The 18,754-nt window shown below is 40.9% G+C and overlaps 1 protein-coding gene across 4 annotated transcripts in view; it reads left to right on the top strand.

Annotated features, from left to right (window-relative positions):
* Positions 1–18,754, top strand: part of LOC141773666 (spectrin beta chain, non-erythrocytic 1-like) — a 149,520-nt gene that overhangs the window by 89,225 nt on the left and 41,541 nt on the right. For all 4 annotated transcript variants that reach the window (XM_074645578.1, XM_074645577.1, XM_074645576.1 and 1 more), the window contains 10 exons: positions 6,680–6,853; positions 10,259–10,350; positions 10,712–10,792; positions 13,378–13,493; positions 14,877–14,989; positions 15,110–15,297; positions 16,313–16,430; positions 16,961–17,119; positions 17,961–18,056; positions 18,439–18,645. In XM_074645578.1, the coding sequence (XP_074501679.1) occupies positions 6,680–6,853; positions 10,259–10,350; positions 10,712–10,792; positions 13,378–13,493; positions 14,877–14,989; positions 15,110–15,297; positions 16,313–16,430; positions 16,961–17,119; positions 17,961–18,056; positions 18,439–18,645 (1,344 nt within the window). The remainder of the gene's footprint in view (positions 1–6,679; positions 6,854–10,258; positions 10,351–10,711; positions 10,793–13,377; positions 13,494–14,876; positions 14,990–15,109; positions 15,298–16,312; positions 16,431–16,960; positions 17,120–17,960; positions 18,057–18,438; positions 18,646–18,754) is intronic.

Raw genomic sequence — 18,754 nt, 5'->3', positions numbered from 1 at the left:
TAAGTGGATAAATCTGAGATTGAATTAAAACATGTCTGATGGTCTGACATACAGCAGGATCAGATCCTCAGTGGTTGAACTCATTATACTTTTACACTTGTGTTGTTGTTGATTTGGCCTTATTTGTCTACTAACTTTCCAAATGTATAATGTGTAATGATGGAATATTTAATGAATCAGCCAAAGCTACAGCAGTCTGCCTTTGACCAACAATACGTTTATGATTGAGCTGTTTGTAGATTCAGATGCATTTAAGGCGCTATTGATAACATTGATAACATTCAGCCACTAGATGTAGCACTTCCCCGTTCCATTGCATTCACTTCACAACAAGTGGTTGCCAGCTTGTTGTACAACCTGCATATTTAACAGTCAAGAAGAGCGGGACTCAGACCAGGGGTCCACAATACGACCATTTTGGACGCATACAGTATGTGACCAAAAATCTGTCGAGTGCGACTTAATACTGTATTTTCATTGGGCTCACCGGTGCACCTGACATTTAGCAGGTCTGTCTCTGTGTGCGTATATGTGTCAAACTGCGCCCTGCACTCCTCGAGCAACATCGCAACCATAAAACATACCGGTAATTCAAAACGAAGAGAACTCATGAACTCGTGAACGGCCCAGCCCAGACCGGCATTACCGACGCCACCGGTCGGTAATGCCGTTGGGTGGCGTGTGTCTGGCATCTCTAGTCTAGCTTGCGCTGCGGAGCAGTGCAGGTTTCCATCCTGCGCTACTCCGCCATCACCATGGCAACAGGAATAAATTACTGTTGGACTGGCTGAGCTTTGTCTTTCCTATCTGTCTTCCTATACCAGGGTGACTGCAGCTCTTAAAAAATGTTAAAAAGCATTGAAGCATTTTGTTTCCTCAAAAAAAAAAAGCATCTAGAAGGCATTAAAAAGTTTCTTGGCTGCCGTAGGCTGTAATGTTACTTATAAAATATTTCTGTATGTCAGGAGACCTCTAAACTGAACTGAAAGTAGGATTGTCGTGACGGTAGATTGTGCTGCAGGAGGCCGTTCAATTATTTTTTGTGGAGTTTCAGTCAAACACGGTCACTACTGCAGCCACAGCAGCTATAGGGAGCTCGTCCTAGAATTCACAACTTTTTAACTGGTTAATCCATCCATCAGCTTTCTGCCGCTACGTCACGTCGATTGACTAATTAGTAGGGCTGTCAATTGATTAAAATATTGAATCACGATTAATTAATCGCACGTTTTTATCTGTTCAAAATGTACCTTAAAGGGAGATTTGTCAAGTATTTAATTCTCTTAATAACATGCATGTTGATGAATGCAGACAAATATGCTGCTTTATGCAAATGTATGTATACAGTTAATTTTGGAAATCAATTAACAACACAAAACAATAACAGATATTGTCCAGAAACCCTCACAGGTACTACATTTAGCATAAAACAATATGCTCAAATCATAACATGGCAAACTGCAGCCCAGCAGGCAACAACAGCTGTCAGTGTGTCAGTGTGCTGACTTGACTATGACTTGCCCCAAACTGCATGTGATTATCATAAAGTGGGCATGTCTGTAAAGGGGAGACTCGTGGGTACCCATAGAACCCATTCTCATTCACATTATGGGACCCCTATGAAAATGGCCATGACAGTTTTTCCTCGCCAAAGTTTAGCATACGTTCAGAGTGTTATTTAGCCTCCTTCGCGACAAGCTAGTACGACATGGTTGGTACCGATGGATTCCTTGTTTTTTTTAGTTTCATATTAAAGGAATTATTCGTGTTGAAACAAATTATTAGCATTATTATCGCGTTAACTTTGACAACCCTATTAATTAAGATTACTAGGGATTCTTGTTAAATACTGCTGGAGAAGCACTGAAAAATGTAATCTAATAAATAAGTCTGGGTCACGTCGTCCCTACTGGTTTTCTATCATCCATCCATCATCATGATCGCATAAAATGTTATTTTACGGGCTATTAAAAATGTCTAAAACAGTCTTAAATTCAACTTGGTGAACTCTGCAGAAACCCTGTCCAAATGTATCCTCACACACACACACACACACACACACACACACACACACGGATTCAGGCTGTTTTTCTTGCTGTCTAACTCAAAGATATTTAAACTCGCTCAGACGGTCCCAATTTCACCCCCCGCCTTGTGACTTCCAGCGCTACGAGCCAAACTCCCCTCTTCTTCTTTTTCTTCGTTTTTCTTTTTCTTCTTGGCCGTCTCTCCTCAGCTCTCTTCTCTCTCTGAGCTCTCTGCTGTCATCCGGCCTTTTCACAACCTGTCAAACACACAGAGAGAGAAAACAGCCGCACAGTCAGCCAGGAATTAGAATGCACTCTATTTTCTGAGTTATCTCACATTTATGGTATACTTTATTTCATTGTGTTACAGCTGTTGTTTTTGGTTGTTTGTTTGGCGGCGTATAGACAGCCAGAGAATCTGTGGCATTTTGTTTGCTCATGGAGGAGGACGTGAGGAGAGAGAGAGAAAAGAGAAAGGAATAATGTGTGGAAATGGAGAGAGAAAGAGGGGAAAAGGGATAGCAGTGAAGCAGAGTGATAGTGAAGTGGTGAGCAGGATGGATGGAGGGAATAACAGTGGGAGACAGTGTGGGGGGGCTGTAAGAGTTGTGAAAGAAGTCATTGAGTAACTTTGAGGGTTTACATGGAGCCAAAACGCCTCCAGGAGCAGCAGAAGAATCTGAGAACGAGCGTCTGTTTTCCAAACTGCAGACGCAGGATTTAAAGGAATATTCCAGTTCATAATTTCTGTTGGTGTTTTTTCGTAGTTGTTTCCTTGCGTATTTTACTTAGTTTACATACTTATTTTAAGCCCAACCATGACGTTTGCATAAAGCAAGCATATTTATCCACTCCCATGTTGATAAGAGTATTAAATACTTGAAAAATCGCCCTTTAAGGTACATTTTGAACAGATACAAAATGTGGGATTCATTTGTGATTAATCACGTTTAACTATGGACAATCATGCGATCGATTGACAGCCCTAGTTCTGATATAACTGATGCTATTGCAGCATCTATGATAACCTCTTCATGAGCCGGCATCGTTGTTTGGAACGAACAGTCACCTCTCCATGTCGTCTCACACGATATGGTCTCGCACACCTAAACCACGCCCGTAGCTGCAGCAGCTCCTCACTGGATGCTGATCGGCCCGTGATTTGGCGAGCCGGACACAAACGGATTACTCGAAGCCTGAAGAGATGGATTTTCGTGTGACATTTGATCCCACAATTTTCGCGAGATCTTGCGAGAATCCAGCTGCCGTGCAGGGTTACGACAACGGAGCTCTATGGCACAGAGGAAGAAAATACATTATAGTTTTTTTATCATGGGGTTTGTTGATAATGAGAATAATATAGAATATCATCAGCCTTTGGGTTCATTTTACAAACGGTGGATGTTAATCGATTATTGTTTGCTTCTATGGAATAACGTGCTGATCTCTGAATCTCTGCGTGGGTTTGTTGGATCTGTGACTCCAGCAGACAACAGTCCAAAATCCCCCTGGTTTGAGTCCAGATGCCTGGATCACTGAGTGACTTTTGGCCGGGCGGTGTTTATGTGTCTGTGTGAGGAAAAGCAAAGACAGCCGTGTTATTGTTGGATGGAGTCCTGGTTGTAGTTTCGGATGGTCAGTGTTGGACAGAGGACATGTGGTGTGGACGGCCTGCAGGATGTAACATCGCCGCTCTGACAGCTCAGACATTTATTTGATTATAGTTATTTATTATTACGGCGTTTAGTTTTATTTATATATTCAAACAGCATCACCCTAAACATGACGGTGTCAAAGGAATCATTTTCAACCATAGACCACCTGCGAGATGTAAAGTCATTTAAAACAGAAAGACATCAAGACAAAAAAAAAAACATGATTATGATAATTAAAAAGTACAACAAAAGAGATTATTTTCTGACAGCAGTTTGTAACAGAGCCTCACCTGAAATAAAGACTGTGTCCACTAACTTCAGAAGAAATTGTTTAAAAAATATGTATAAAACTTTACGAGCTACTGAATGTATAAAATATTACCATCATCTTTTACAAAATTTTGAGAAAACTCCTCAAGTCTTTCAAAATACCCTTTTTATCAAAGTTCTTCATCAGTCATATTCAGGCGAGGATGCACGGCAGAGGAAGAGGAGAGGAAGCAGTCAAAGAGAAGGCTGAAGTTAGTTTGATAATCACCAGCTGGTCACACCTTTCCTTCAGTTTACAGGTAGATATTGACCAGATGGACTTGTGTGTCATTGTTATTAGATCCGTGTTAATTGCATCAGTGCTCCGCTCCTCCAGAACATCCTGTTACTTTAATCCTCCATGCATCACTCCGACATGATACAGAGGCTGGTTAAAACACAGATGGACTTTTTAAAAAAGATATTGCAGCTCTTTCATATAACAGTATGGATATAATAAACTCTGTATACAACAAAAGAATAGAATTTAAGCCAAGCACTAAGAGTAAGATAAAACGATCCACCTCTTTGATCTGTTCAGGAAATACCAAGCACCGCCCACCCGCCGGAGCAAGCTTTCTCATTTTACAGCTAAACAGTACACTACAATATCTTTCTGACAACATTTGAGGAGAGAAATAGGCATTACAGTAACATAATGTTGATTCATATTTGATCAGCGCTGCCTAGTTTGGCCGTTTGATCGGAGTTTGTATGTCATTGACAGCTGCCTCCGTTGAATGAACAGCCAATAGGAGCGCTCTCTCTCTCTCTGATATGACCTGTGATTGGCCAAAGTCTCCCGTCACAGAGCCATGAGGAGATGAAGAAGTCTAGTTATCTCTCAGAACACTTGAATTGCAATATGCTGAAAGGTTATCATGGAATTTTTGCCCGATGATGCAAAAATATTCTGCCTACTGCAGCTTTAATTTCCGTTCTACCTAAAAAACCCTGGTAGTACTCCTCTCTCTCACCCACGGTGGATTTTCTGTTGTTGTTTACTGGTTGTTTGTTGTGTAACTGCAGAGCTGTCAGACCTGTCTGATGCAGGATCTGGAGCTCTGCAGTAAAGCAGGTTATCATAGCGACATAGTAATAATAATATCTGACTCCTCTTCATTCATCATATTTCATTCTGTCAGCTGGAAAACCTCACCGACACTCTGAAGTGATGCCAACACGTCCTGTCTGTTATCACAGTACCATTTCCATCTTCTTTCTGTATTTGTTTGTGGACGCCAGTTATCTCACCTTCACAGCTTTTTTTCCAAAACTAAATCTCTCAATATGATTTATTAGATAAGACCAATAAAGATTCCTTTATTTCAGGTCAAACTGCTAATATCCAGTGAGTTTGTACTGTAGAATTGAAATTCACAGATTCTGTCAATAACTGTAATATAAGGTTTATAAGAGGTTGTTTTGTCTGACTGTGATGGGATATCTGAAGGAGTGGTGGTTGTAGATGTGGACAATAATATTTTAAATTTAAAGGTGCAAGCAGCGATGAACGGGCCCTCACATCTTCTGGCGGGTCGGGGTACTGGCGGGACGCCGATTCCAATGAAACCGGAACTCTTGGATTATGTACAGTGGAGTTACAACAACTTCCTGTTTCATGGTGAATGGCTCAAAACGGCCGCCCACCATGGTCAGGTCGTTGAGTGAAAACTCACCATTTGAATAGCTTTTCATCCTTAAGGTCTTAAGATGGTCCTGACCAAATTTCAAGTCGATCTGATTAAATCTGTAGGAGGAGTTTGTTAAAGTACACGGCCTATAAAATGCCAAAAATGGCCAAAAAACGCACATTGAATTAAAAATGACTTCCTGTTGGGTTTTTCGGTATACCTACAACAGGCTTTTTTTGTGCGTCTCCACATGTTACATCTGCCTTCCAAATTTCATACATGTAGGTGAAACCAAAACGAGGGGCGCAATTTTTCCAACTTTGTAGGGGGCTCTAGTGAGTCATTTTGCAACACCCAAGCCCGAGACCCTTAAAATATCGAATTTTTCACCGCGTCTGATAAGTGTGCCAAGTTTAACAACTTTTCAAGCATGTTTTTTGTGAAAAATAAAAAGAAGAATTCCTACAGTTTCAATAGGGCCTTCACTGGCCCAACATTGTCGGTGCTCGCGGGCCCTGAATATAAATATTCAACAATCATTCCAGGTTTGATAATCTGTAAACCGTTGTTTGTTTTTTGAGTCATTTAATGTTAAACTCATCACAGCATGTACAGAGTACATTACAGAAGAAGTTGGTTTTCACTTCCCAGTTCTTCAGATCACACAGCTGTTCTGGTCCTTGCTTGTGCAACTAAACATCTTTTTGTTTCTGAATCAATGAGCAGCAACATTTGGTTCATGGCCGTAGTTTTGCCAAACATACATGTAAACTAGATAAATGTGAGCTAATATTTTTATTCCTATAACTATTAACAGCTGTTTTCCTGTTTTTGGATGTTTCTACTGAGATTATACAGTAGTTTGATAATATTGTTTAGTAAAAGTTGTTCTCTTGCATAATAAAACAAACTCAACAAAGAACACTGTCAAAACAAAATCTGCTATTGGTTTTCTTCATCTTCATCTTCATCTTCGTTTGGCAGCAGGCAGCAGTTCACGGTTCCTTGTTTTTGAAGGTTTTAAATAATCCATGATATGTTTTGTTTTTTTAAGCCCAAACCCACCAAGGGCCGGATGAGGATCCATTGTCTGGAGAACGTGGACAAGGCTCTGCAGTTCCTGAAGGAGCAGAGGGTTCACCTGGAGAACATGGGCTCCCACGACATCGTAGACGGAAACCACCGCCTCACCCTGGGGCTCATCTGGACCATCATCCTCCGCTTCCAGGTAAGAGGCAGCCGCGCCAGTTTGCATCACGAGATGAGGTAAATGCACTCGGTGACATCTGCTGAAATTGGATGATGATGTGGGTGATTTGGTCCTTCACTTTCCGTTTTCAAGTGACAGGGCATTGTGACATTTTGTATCCATAAATGAGTCGAGCAAATGGAGTCGGTCTGGGCCCTATCTAGGCCATTCTAGTATTTTAATTAAATTCACTACTTCACTACTTTGGGCGTCCTCTCGGCTGTAGTTAATGGTTTGCTGTTACTATTTTGCATCCCAGTCATGTTAAACATCTAAAATGTGGCATTACTTTTAACATCCAAATAACAGAATGTCACAAACTGTGATATATCTGTGTGTCCCACCTGAGTCATTTGCTTATAGTGAATTGGTCACTGTTTTAATTTGCATCCCCAAATACGTTTTACACATTTTGTAACATGTTCTCAACTGAACATGTCATTATGCGTGCCATTTGGATCCTTATACTCTGGACAGCATCTATTCCTTATACCAAAATAAGTTAAAGGAGTACAGTCTAACGGGGTCAATTTACTTATTTTGCATCCCAAAATGGGATAAATTAGTTCAGTTTGGTCAGCTGAGATCCTGATAGTGTGGCCTCATCTGGGCCATCGGATTCCATTTTGATATAATGGGCTGCATTGCTATTTTAGATCCCAAAAGTAATAAAAAATCCATGTGGACAACTTCAGTATATTCATATCGGAGCAGTAGGCCTCTCATGTATGGCCCTCATACTCCATCTCAAGTTGCTTGCTCAAAGGGGATGCAAAATAGCACAAATATAATCAGTTTGATATACTGTGCTGAAAATGTTTATATCAACAGAGTGTTGTGGGTCAGCCAACAGTTTATTCAGCTAGTTGTTTCTGGCAGCCTCATTGACATAAATGGGGTTGGACAAAATAATAGAAACACCTTTTAGTATAAGGTCAAACAAAATGACAACAAAATGACTGTTTAACGTTTATCAGCTGTACCTAATAAATTGGCAACACTGTGTCGAGTGTGTTAAGATGTTAATCATAAAGCAGAAAATTAATCATCACTTATATTTGTAATTAAAAGATAAAGTTCCTTATTATTTCTGCAGATATGAAAGCAGTCGGTGTAATGTTAAATCCCTTTTAATACTGAAAATGTGACATCTTTAATCACGTACTGAAAGATTAGTTCCGTTTAATGACTTTATATTTTACTGTTATTTGGACATTTCAAATATCTTTTTTAAAGTGAGAAGACTGTTCAACTGCTCCTTCGCTTTGTCACGTCCCTGAGCTTTTTTTCTTTATCTGCTTCAAACGCATGGATCTCAGTGAAACACACTGAAATCCCAGTCAGAAAAACACTCGTCATTTTTACTGTATGCCGATCGGGTTGTCGTGTCACTCGGGTGATGATGTCATCATCAGGGACAGTGAACAGTTGGGTGAAAAGGATTTAGCTTTTATAAGCCGTGAGGATTAAAAAACTCTTTTTAGTGGTTTTAAATCCTGCAGCGGGTGAAATGGAGCCGAGGGCAGATTGACAGCAGGACCACTGGATCTATGTGCGTGTGCGTGTGTGTGTGTATGTGTGTGTGTGGGCGTGTCATGTATGCTTTGATGGTGTTGATGATGTTGCTGATTTGTGGCTCAGATGTGGCTCACGCTTCTGTCAGGCTGAAACTGATGGATGTCCGTCAATGAAGGTGAGGTGTCTCGTACTTTCTTATATTAGGTTTGAAGACAGTTTGGAAATTAAGGGTCTTTCCTGAATGTGAGGATATTTTTTAGAAAGCAGGGACATGTTTGGACAGGGAGGACAGTTTAAGAAGGCGTGGACGTGTTTGGAAAGAGCAGATATTATTTTAGGACTTTTAGAAAGCATTGCCATTTTAAAAAAAAAAAAATTTATTCTAAGATATGACGCCGTTTGAGGTGTTTTTATAAAGTAAGCAGATTTTTACTTGTAACATGTTTGGAAAGTGAGGTTATTTTTTTTATAAAGTATGGACATTTTTGGACTGTGCACGTTTGGAAAATTAGGACATCTTTAGAAAGTGTGCACGTTTGGAAAATTAGGACATCTATAGAAAGTGTGCACGTTTGGAAAGTTAGGACATTTTTGGACAATGAGGACATGTGAAGAAAGTGTGCACATGTTTGGAAAACTGATATTTTTTTTGGTATGGACATTTTTTGACAGTGAGGTCACCTTTTGAAAATCAGGACATTTTTGGACACTGAGGACATCTTTGGAAAGTGCACATGTTTAGAAACTGAGGATATTTTTTATGAAGTATGGACATTTTTGGACAGTGAGGACATCTTCAGAAAATCAGGACATTTTTGGACAGTGAGGACATGTTTAGAAAGTCTGCACATGTATGGACAGTGAGGACATCTTTAGAAAATGAGATGATGTGTGTTTTTTGTATGTGAATTCAGAGGAATGAGAGTGTCAGTGAGGACGTTTGTGCAGGCAGGGGACACATGTCAGTGGTGGACATCATGGATCACACATGCATGAGTGAAAGAGTTTAAAAAGCAACAAGTTGGGAAATGTTCAGTCATTGATTTAGTTTTTGGATGCTATGATGTCTGTTTATACTCCTAATCTTTTTACAGCAATGCATGTGTGTGTTGTTGGTTTTTTTGGGGAAAATATCAAACACAAACCGATCATCCAACCGCAGCAGGGATTTATGTATGATGAATACTTAATGCACAATTTATTGCTGTTAAATGAATCTGTTATTCCCTACATTTGATTATGGTTATTACTTTGTCGGTGATGACATGAAATATTCAAATTGTGTAACGTAAAGTGAACTGATTCTAGTGGTTTTCTTTAGCATTGTTTCCTCCTCTCCAGGCTGTGGTGTCATTTATCCAGTTGCCTTTATAAATGTCTTTTCAGTAATGAGATAAAAACTGATTTAATTCAAAGTGCTGCATGAATGCATTTAAATCAACCGTCAAACGTTGAATAAAGTCAAGTTAAAGGTAGGGTTGGTAAAGATTTTAAAAACATGTTTTGTTATATTAGTTGTCTTTGGAGGGAGGCCTGAAGGGACAGACTGTCAGTGTTGCCGACTTGGACTTTTGGAGGTAGTGCTGCTAACTACTTTCATTGGAAAAGAGTTGGCAACACTGCCCTGGGTTTTTAGGTTGGATCATTTTTCCAAAATCTAATGTACTCTTGCTGGTTTGTCAACATTACCAACCCTGCCTTTAATTGTCTTAAACAAGACAATCACAAACAAAATCTAACTTTTCAGTTTGTAAATGAACTTCAAATTTATCTGATGGAAAGATTTGGCGGCTGTCTTTCTCGCTAAAAGTCCGTTACATCGGTTTTAACTCTGTCTGTCTGTGTGTGTGTGTTTGTGTGTCTCAGATCCAGGACATCAGTGTGGAGACGGAGGACAACAAGGAGAAGAAGTCGGCTAAAGATGCTCTGCTGCTCTGGTGTCAGATGAAGACGGCAGGGTGAGAGTCCACATGAGAGTTTAAACATCAGTTTCAGGTTTTATTGTTAGTGCCTCTCCAAAGTTCGGACTACATTTCCCATCAGCCCTGTTGCCTCCTGTTCCTCACCTTGAAGTAACAAATTGCAGCCTTTATCTTTCCACCATTAACCAGAATCTTTAAAAGCTTTAGTTGTGTTTGCTGTGCAGAGTAACGTCCAACAGTCCCTCAGTGACGGTCCCGTTAGTTTAGTTTTACTGACATCGCTAAATTATTGCGATGTGATATGGAAAAGACGAAGAGTGCGCCGTTAAATACCGTTTCCAGTAGCGTTGGTCCGACATGAGAACCTTACGAGCTGTGATTTCCTCTTCCTGTCCAGATATCCAAACGTCAACATCCACAACTTCAGCACCAGCTGGAGAGACGGGATGGCCTTCAACGCTCTCATCCACAAACACAGGTACTACTACTACTACTACTAATACTACTACTACTACTACAACTCTACTTCATTGAATCATTTTACATTCATTGTTCATCGATAATAATGTTAATTTGGGACCAAACATTAGTGAAAGCACTTTCATTGTTCTCATACAGGCAGAAGATTGTAGCATATGTTTGAAGTTAACCTTTTTCTAATAAAAACTGCATTTTCAACGCATGCAAAATATTGAATCATGGTTAATCACATGATGATCCATATTTAAAGCTTCAATAGGCAGAACATTTTTGGAATCATTGGGCAAAAAATTCCATAATAACCTTCTGAGAGATAACTGGACTTTTGCACTTTAGAAAATCTAGCCCGTGACGGGAGACTTTGGCCAATCACGGGTCATTTCAGAGAGAGAGAGCGTTCCTATTGGCTGGTGGGTGGTGCTTGGTATTTCCTCAACTGATCTCAACATGGCTGCCGGGTCACAAACTTTCTCATTTTACAGCTTAACAGTACACTACAAGATGATTCTGAGAACATTTGAGGAGAGAAATAGGCATTACAGTAACAGAATATTGATTCTTATTTGATCAGCGCTGCCTAGTTTGACCGTTTGGTCGGAGTTTGTGAGTGATTGACAGCTGCTCAGAGACGACAAGGCTCCAGCTCGGCTCTGATCGGTTGTTTTCCTCCGGTCTGTGAACTCTTGCAGATGCCATTAGGAGCACTGGAGGACACAGAGGCACATGATTTTTTCAGATTACATGTCTCATGCACTACTGTCAGGATATAGTGACCGTTTTATAAAAATAACTCTTTTTAATCATATTTGCTCCATTTCTACCCCCTGCAGCTTTAAGGCACATTTTGAACTGATAGAAAATGTGCAATTAATTTGTGATTAATCGTGATTAACTATGGACAATCATGCGATCAATCACGATTGACAGCCCTACACTGAACAGAAGTGGAGCGTCTTTGGACTTAAAGAAAATGAAGTTTTCTTTTTTTCTATCTGCTGCGGGACTGTTCTCAATACTATTTGGAGCAGTGTGCATAAAGACATGTTTTAAGTCTTAGTTTGGTTTGAGGGAAACAGTCTGCTGACTGATCAGCTGAGACTCTGCAGTTATTAAAGGACAGACTGTCTTCAGTGGTACGGCACAGCATGAGGAACGATGTGATGTTGTTTATGGATAATAAAGTGGTGATGAGATAGTTTCTCTTTAAAGCTACTTTGTGTAGAATGTTTCACATGATTATAGCAGCATTCAAACTGGTCTCATGGCATCACTTTCTGCTGGCGGGCAAGAAAAGCAGAGAGAAAAAAAAAAATAGGGCTGTCAAAGTTAACGTGATAATAACACGTTAACACAAATTCATTTTAACGCCACTAATTTCTTTAACGCATTAAAGCAACGTGCGATTTTTAAGGTTGTGAAACTTGCGCTAAATTTTTGGAGAGGAAAAACTGTCATGGCCATTTTCAAAGAGGTCCCTTGACCCCTCTGACCTCCAGATATGTGAATGTAAATGGGTTCTCTGGGTACCCACGAGTCTCCCCTTTACAGACATGCCCACTTTATGATAATCACATGCAGTTTGGGGCAAGTCATAGTCAGGTCAGCACACTGACACACTGACAGCTGTTGTTGTCTGTTGGGCTGCAGTTTGCCATGTTATGATTTGAGCATATTTCATATTTGAGAGATTTAGATTTGAGCGTTAATGTGTTGAAGAAATGAGTGGCGTTAATACTAATTTGCGTTACCGCGTTATTACGGCGTTGACTCTGACGGCCCTGGTTAAGTGGTCATTGATCATTTGTGGTTTTGTGTTCGACTGAAACCTCCACTTGACCTGGAATCGTTGTTTTCTTTCCAGTTGGAACAGTTTAATAGGAAAACACTGAAGACGAGTACAGCTGTATATTAGTCACTTATCCACATCCCGCCAACATTACAAGCGACCAATAGTGAGGTCATATTGTAGGTCACAGCAGCTGAATAAGACCGATGAGAGCAAACTGTAGGGAAGAGTTTCAATCAGAGCCAGGGCTGTCCTCTTGTGTGAGGGAGATAAATTGTCATTGTATTTTAATCTGATTCCAGTATTTTGACAATACTTTTAGGCCAACAGCATTATAAATAATTAAAGTTTTCACCAGAATCTCCACCAGAGTTTTATCCCTGGCTGTGTTGAGGAGGCTTTGGAGATACATCCTGTAGTCCTCCCCTTTGAGGGAACTCCCGCTGGCTACGAGCTTTTCTCTTTTTCTAATTTTATTAGGCCTCCCACGTCCATCCCATTCTCATGAACGCCATAACCATAACGTCCACTTGAACTCAAGGATGAACTGACTCAAATTTTTAGTGCTCAAAGGTCAAAGGTCACTGCGACCTCACAAAACACGTTTAAGAATTCATTCAATTCAATAACTCCAGAATTCATATGCTAATTATGACAATTTCACAAAAATGTCTAACAGGATCAAATGATGAAGTAATGACATTTTGGACTTTGAAAATGACTGGTTGGTGGAGTCACACAACTGTAAGGGGGTCATTCTAGTTTATTAATTATGAAGTGTTTATTGTTGTCTTCAGACCGGACCTGATCGACTTTGATAAGCTGAAGAAATCAAACGCTCATCACAACCTGCAGAATGCCTTCAACCTGGCCGAGCAACACCTGGGCCTCACCAAGCTGCTGGACGCCGAGGGTGAGGGACAACACACACACACACACACACACACACACACACACACACACACACACACACACACACACGCACATACACACACACACACACACACAATGGGCTGAAGCCCTGGGCCCGAGTTCCAGGGGGCCTCACGAGACACGAGCATAAAAATATGTATAACATCAGGGTTTTCCTTGTTATTATACGGCTGGATGAGCTGACGCACGGCACGGGAAGGGAAGGGGAGAGAGAACGAGGCCGCTGTAATGTATCGATACAATGTTCATGTCCCCCAAAAGCAGTACATAATATCAGCGATGAGAGCGAATCATCTAGTCACTGTGTTAACTAATGCGCGATGATAAGCACTGATTACACGATGTTCATCACACTAATTGAGTGACAAATTAACATTAGGTTGCCTACTGTAGTTGTACCAGAGGACTGTCGCTGCCTGCGTTATAAATGTTTATTTTCTAAACACTGTGAATCCGTAACATGCGTGTGTTTTCGCTGTAGCCCATCTACCATTGCGCACCGCTGTCATCGTCATCAGTTAACTGGCTCCGAGCAGTGGGAAATAAATCAATAACACAACAGTAGTATGTTTTGAACACACCTGGTGCGATTCGGCATCCCTTACTGTCGGATCAGGGCTGAGCATCAGTGGGTTCAGGTGTGTTAGAGCAGAGAGAAGTGCAGCAGGTAGGAGGTGTGGAGGTGTGGAGCTGGGAACCCAGGGTCTAGGCTATAGGCTAGAATGAATATAATCAATGAAACATTACTTCAAAGTTTTCTTAATATGCTCTATTGATTTACTAAATATGATTTCACAGAATTAAATGTTCAGACGAAGGCTGTGATGTGTATAAATAATAAAATAATGATTATGTTAAGTGCAGAAAGTTTTGTTTTTAAGCTTTTTAGGCGTTATCTATAGTAATAATAATGATCCGAAATGATGTAAAATTGCATAGCTTTATTTCAAAAATCTTCAAGTTTTCTTGGGGGAGGACCCCCAAACCTCTACCCAAGATTTATGACGGTTCTTAGTCTGTGATGTTTGTGGGTTTTTAATTGAAAAGACTGAACTTCTTGTGTTTCCACACAGGCCTGCTGGGCTCAATAACCTTTAACCAATAATCTTTTTCTTGACTTATTGATGTATTGTCTTGTAATGATGAGTTTCATATTCTGTTTACTGATCAGGAGGGCACTCCATTTAATATTTGTCATTGTCTGTTGAAGGCGGGGGTTCTGAATTAAAGTTGCCGTGGCATATTGTGAAGAGATTGGAGGGCCCCTGGGGACCTCGAGTCATATTAAGGCGCCCCTGCACACACACACCTGCATGTTCATACAGTACTGATCTTTGTTTTCTGTGTGTGTGTGTATCCATAGACATCAGCGTGGACCACCCTGATGAGAAGTCCATCATCACCTACGTGGTGACCTACTACCACTACTTCTCCAAGATGAAGGCGCTGAAGGTGGAGGGGAAGAGAATCGGCAAGGTGACCACCCACCTCCTCACACCTCCCATATATTCTCACCTCAGCAGACATTAAAGGACCATGCTGGTGTTTTTTTTTTTTTTTTAAATCATGTTTCCTCCTCTGGTGTGTTTTTTCCAGGTTCTGGACAACGCCATCGAGACGGAGAAGATGATCGAGAAGTACGAGTCTCTGGCGTCAGACCTGCTGGAGTGGATCGAACAGACCATCATCATCCTCAACAACAGGAAGTTTGCCAACTCTCTGGTGGGAGTCCAGCAGCAGCTGCAGGCCTTCAACACGTACCGCACAGTGGAGAAACCACCAAAGTCAGTGAACACTGTACACACACACACTATGAGAACTTTACCATGGTGTATGGTGTTACTGGCTAATCTTAATAGTAATGCTGATTAGCAGTAAGAATCGCGTCTCTAAAGTATCGAGTATCTTTGGTTTACTTTTTTCCCACTATGTGTCTTTGGTTAGAGAAGTGATAAAAACTAGGCTCAGTCTACACATGTTTTATCCCCGATTCACCCCTCCCGACAACCAGAGGAGAAATGTGGTCTGGGACCCGTCGGTACCGATGTCCGTCTAGATTATCTGGTAATGTGAGGGGTTTACAGATCCAGTCTTAAACCTCCCGAAGCTGTTTGCAGAAGAAGTTTTCCCACCAAACCAGCTGAGTCTGAATCGGAGCAGAAATGTAGACGATGTTTCCTGGAAAGAGTCGGAGCAGATCTGATTTGGAAATGATTTCATACCAGCAGCTGCAGTAAAAAGAAGAAACGTGGCGTTTTGTAATTATGAGGGAGGTTCAGACTTTGTGGTTACATCTCCCTGACACACGGCTAAATGAACCTGAAGACAAATGTCCTCACCATCATCTAGTTCAAATGATAAAATGAGTTTTAAGACAATGTGAAAATTTTGCACTATATATTCACATACTTAAAGGCAGGGTTGACGATGTTCTGAAGTCTCCACTATTTGTTCTATTGGTTGAAATGGTCTTTACACCCCGACAGCGATCCATTACTGATGAGCTCTGAAAAAGGACCAGAAAAGAGCCGTCATCTGTAGCTGCTGTAATCCTGTAATAATGTCTACCAATCACTGCCTCGCAGTCCGCTTGGAAAGAACCAATCAGATTCAAACGACTCAGTTTGAGTCGATGAATTAGACTTCACTGTATTGCGCAAGTTTGCCATTATTTTTTTCAGCTCAGGCGTCGTTCAACCAGAAACTGAGACCAAAGGTCTGAAACTAAAACACAGTGATGTTAAAAATAATATAATGATGTATCATATTCACCGTTTGATTGTGTGTATGTGTGTGCAGGTTCACGGAGAAGGGAAACCTGGAGGTTCTTCTGTTCACCATCCAGAGTAAGATGAGAGCCAACAACCAGAAGGTCTACACTCCTCGAGAGGGCAAGCTCATCTCTGACATCAACAAGGTACTCTATCACCGTTTCTATTATATACGGTATATACATTTTCATCATCTAATGTGTCTGTGATCGAGAGGAATGGTTTATTGTTTAAATTCTCCACGTAAATACAGACTATACTTCATTTTAATATTAACAATGTCTTATTTCACTCAGTATTTCATTATCATTTCAACACCTGAGGGAGAGTTCAGGTGCATTTGAAAATGGATGACAACAAAACCCTTCTTCCCATAACATTTGACTTCTATTTATTAAAATAACAATCAAAAAACATAAAGATAAAAAAAATCTATTTGCATAAATATGAGAAAATCCCCAAACGGGTTGATTCATTAAATCTACTGTACTTAAAAATATAAATCAGTATTTACAATGTCAGAGATGTATGTATGAAAAGGAAAATAATAACAACATAATTAAGATTACAATACAATAATAATAACAATATCCACCTATTGGAATCTTTCAAAACCTATACTTATTAACGTTGTGTTAATACTGATTTGATGATATTGTGTGTGTGTTTGTTTTAGGCGTGGGAGCGTCTGGAGAAGGCGGAGCACGAGCGGGAGCTGGCTCTGAGGACGGAGCTGATTCGTCAGGAGAAGCTGGAGCAGCTCGCCCGACGCTTCGACCGTAAAGCCGCCATGAGAGAGACGTGGCTGAGTGAGAACCAGCGGCTGGTCTCCCAGGTAACACACACATTTCCTTTTTACCATATTCTCTGATTTTACAAAAAAATTTCACTATATTTTATATACAAAATGTGTCATTTTGTGCCGTTGCAATATTATATTGTGAAATATTTTCCTCCAGATCATGTGATAGTATAAACCTGTCAGATTAAGAAGCAGTCAGTTAGTCCTGTTCATGTTCATTGTTATTTTTAATCCATTCATAAAAGTCGTATGATGATAATAATTGTGTTCCTCTGTCCTTCCTTATATCCTCCCCTTGTTTCCTTTCTTCTTTCCTCTCTTATCCTTGTTTTCTTTCCTATCTCCTCTCTTTGTTTCCTTTCCTCTCTCCTGGGTTTCTGTCCTCTTTCCTCCATGTCTCCTTTCTTCTCCTTGTTTCTTTTCCTCCTTCCTCGCCTTGCCTCCTTTCCTTCCTCCTTTTTCTTGTTTCCTTTCTTCTTTCCTCTATTTGTTTCCTATCTTCTCTCCTCTCCTCATTTTCTTTCCTCTCTCTTATCCTTGTTTTCTTTCCTATCTCCTCTCTTTGTTTCCTTTCCTCTCTTCTCTCCTGGTTTTCTGTCCTCTTTCCTCTCCCTGTCTCCTTTCTTCTCCTTGTTTCTTTTCCTCTTTCCTCTCCTTCCTCCTCTTCCTGTTTCCTTTCCGTCTTCTTCTTCTTTTTTCCTTTCTCCTTTCCTCTATTTGTTTCCTTTCCTCTTTCTTCTACTTGTTTCCTTTCCTCTCTCCTCTTCCTGTCTCATTTCCCCTCTCCGCTCCTTGTTTCCTTTCTTATTTCCTCTCTCATCTCGTCTCCTTTCTCCTCTCCCTTCGTTGTCTCCTCTCCCCTCTCCTCCTCCAGGATAACTTTGGATTCGACCTGCAGGCCGTAGAAGCTGCTACTAAGAAACATGAAGCCATAGAAACGGACATCGCAGCGTACGAGGAGCGAGTTCAGGTCAGTTCAACGCGGCTGGAGAGCAGCTTTAGACGCAGAATCACATTGGAACAAACTGGTGAAGCTTTGATCAGACGGGACCATTGATTGGATCGATACAAACACGGATCAGTAACCTTGATGGCACAGATCTAAGCCTCGATCAGATGCATTTAAACCCTGATTAAAAGGGACTAAACCATGATGAGATGGGTGTATTTTGTCTTCATTCCACAATCAAATCAAAAGATTGATTTTGTTTGTAGTTTTATAAAAATCAAATTTCACTGTTATCATTTCACTATTATTTATGTTTCTGACATGTGTTGTAGTGTTAGGAACCCAAAACAAGGCACCACGTGTCTTTAGTTGTCCGTTCATCCCTTCCCTCTCACCGGTGCAGGCGGTGGTCTCCGTGGCGAGGGAGATGGAGTCGGAGAATTACCACGACATCAAACGCATCACGGCCAGGAAGGACAACGTGATCCGGCTGTGGGAGTACCTGCTGGAGCTGCTGAAGGCCCGCAGGCTGAGGCTGGAGCAGACCCTGGGTCTGCAGAGGGTCTTCCAGGAGATGCTCTACATCATGGACTGGATGGACGAGATGAAGGTACGGATCCACGGGTCCAATCAGGATGGGGGGATTAACCTTCGAACACATCTGGAGTTGCAATTGTGGAAAACTGTTGTTGCTGAGATCTTTGTCAGATTCTCAGTCT

The sequence above is a fragment of the Sebastes fasciatus genome, chromosome 9 (assembly GCF_043250625.1).
Source record: "Sebastes fasciatus isolate fSebFas1 chromosome 9, fSebFas1.pri, whole genome shotgun sequence".
NCBI lineage: Eukaryota > Metazoa > Chordata > Actinopteri > Perciformes > Sebastidae > Sebastes > Sebastes fasciatus.
The sequence above is the reverse complement of the archived record's forward strand: the minus strand, read 5'-3'. Positions and strand labels throughout refer to the sequence as shown.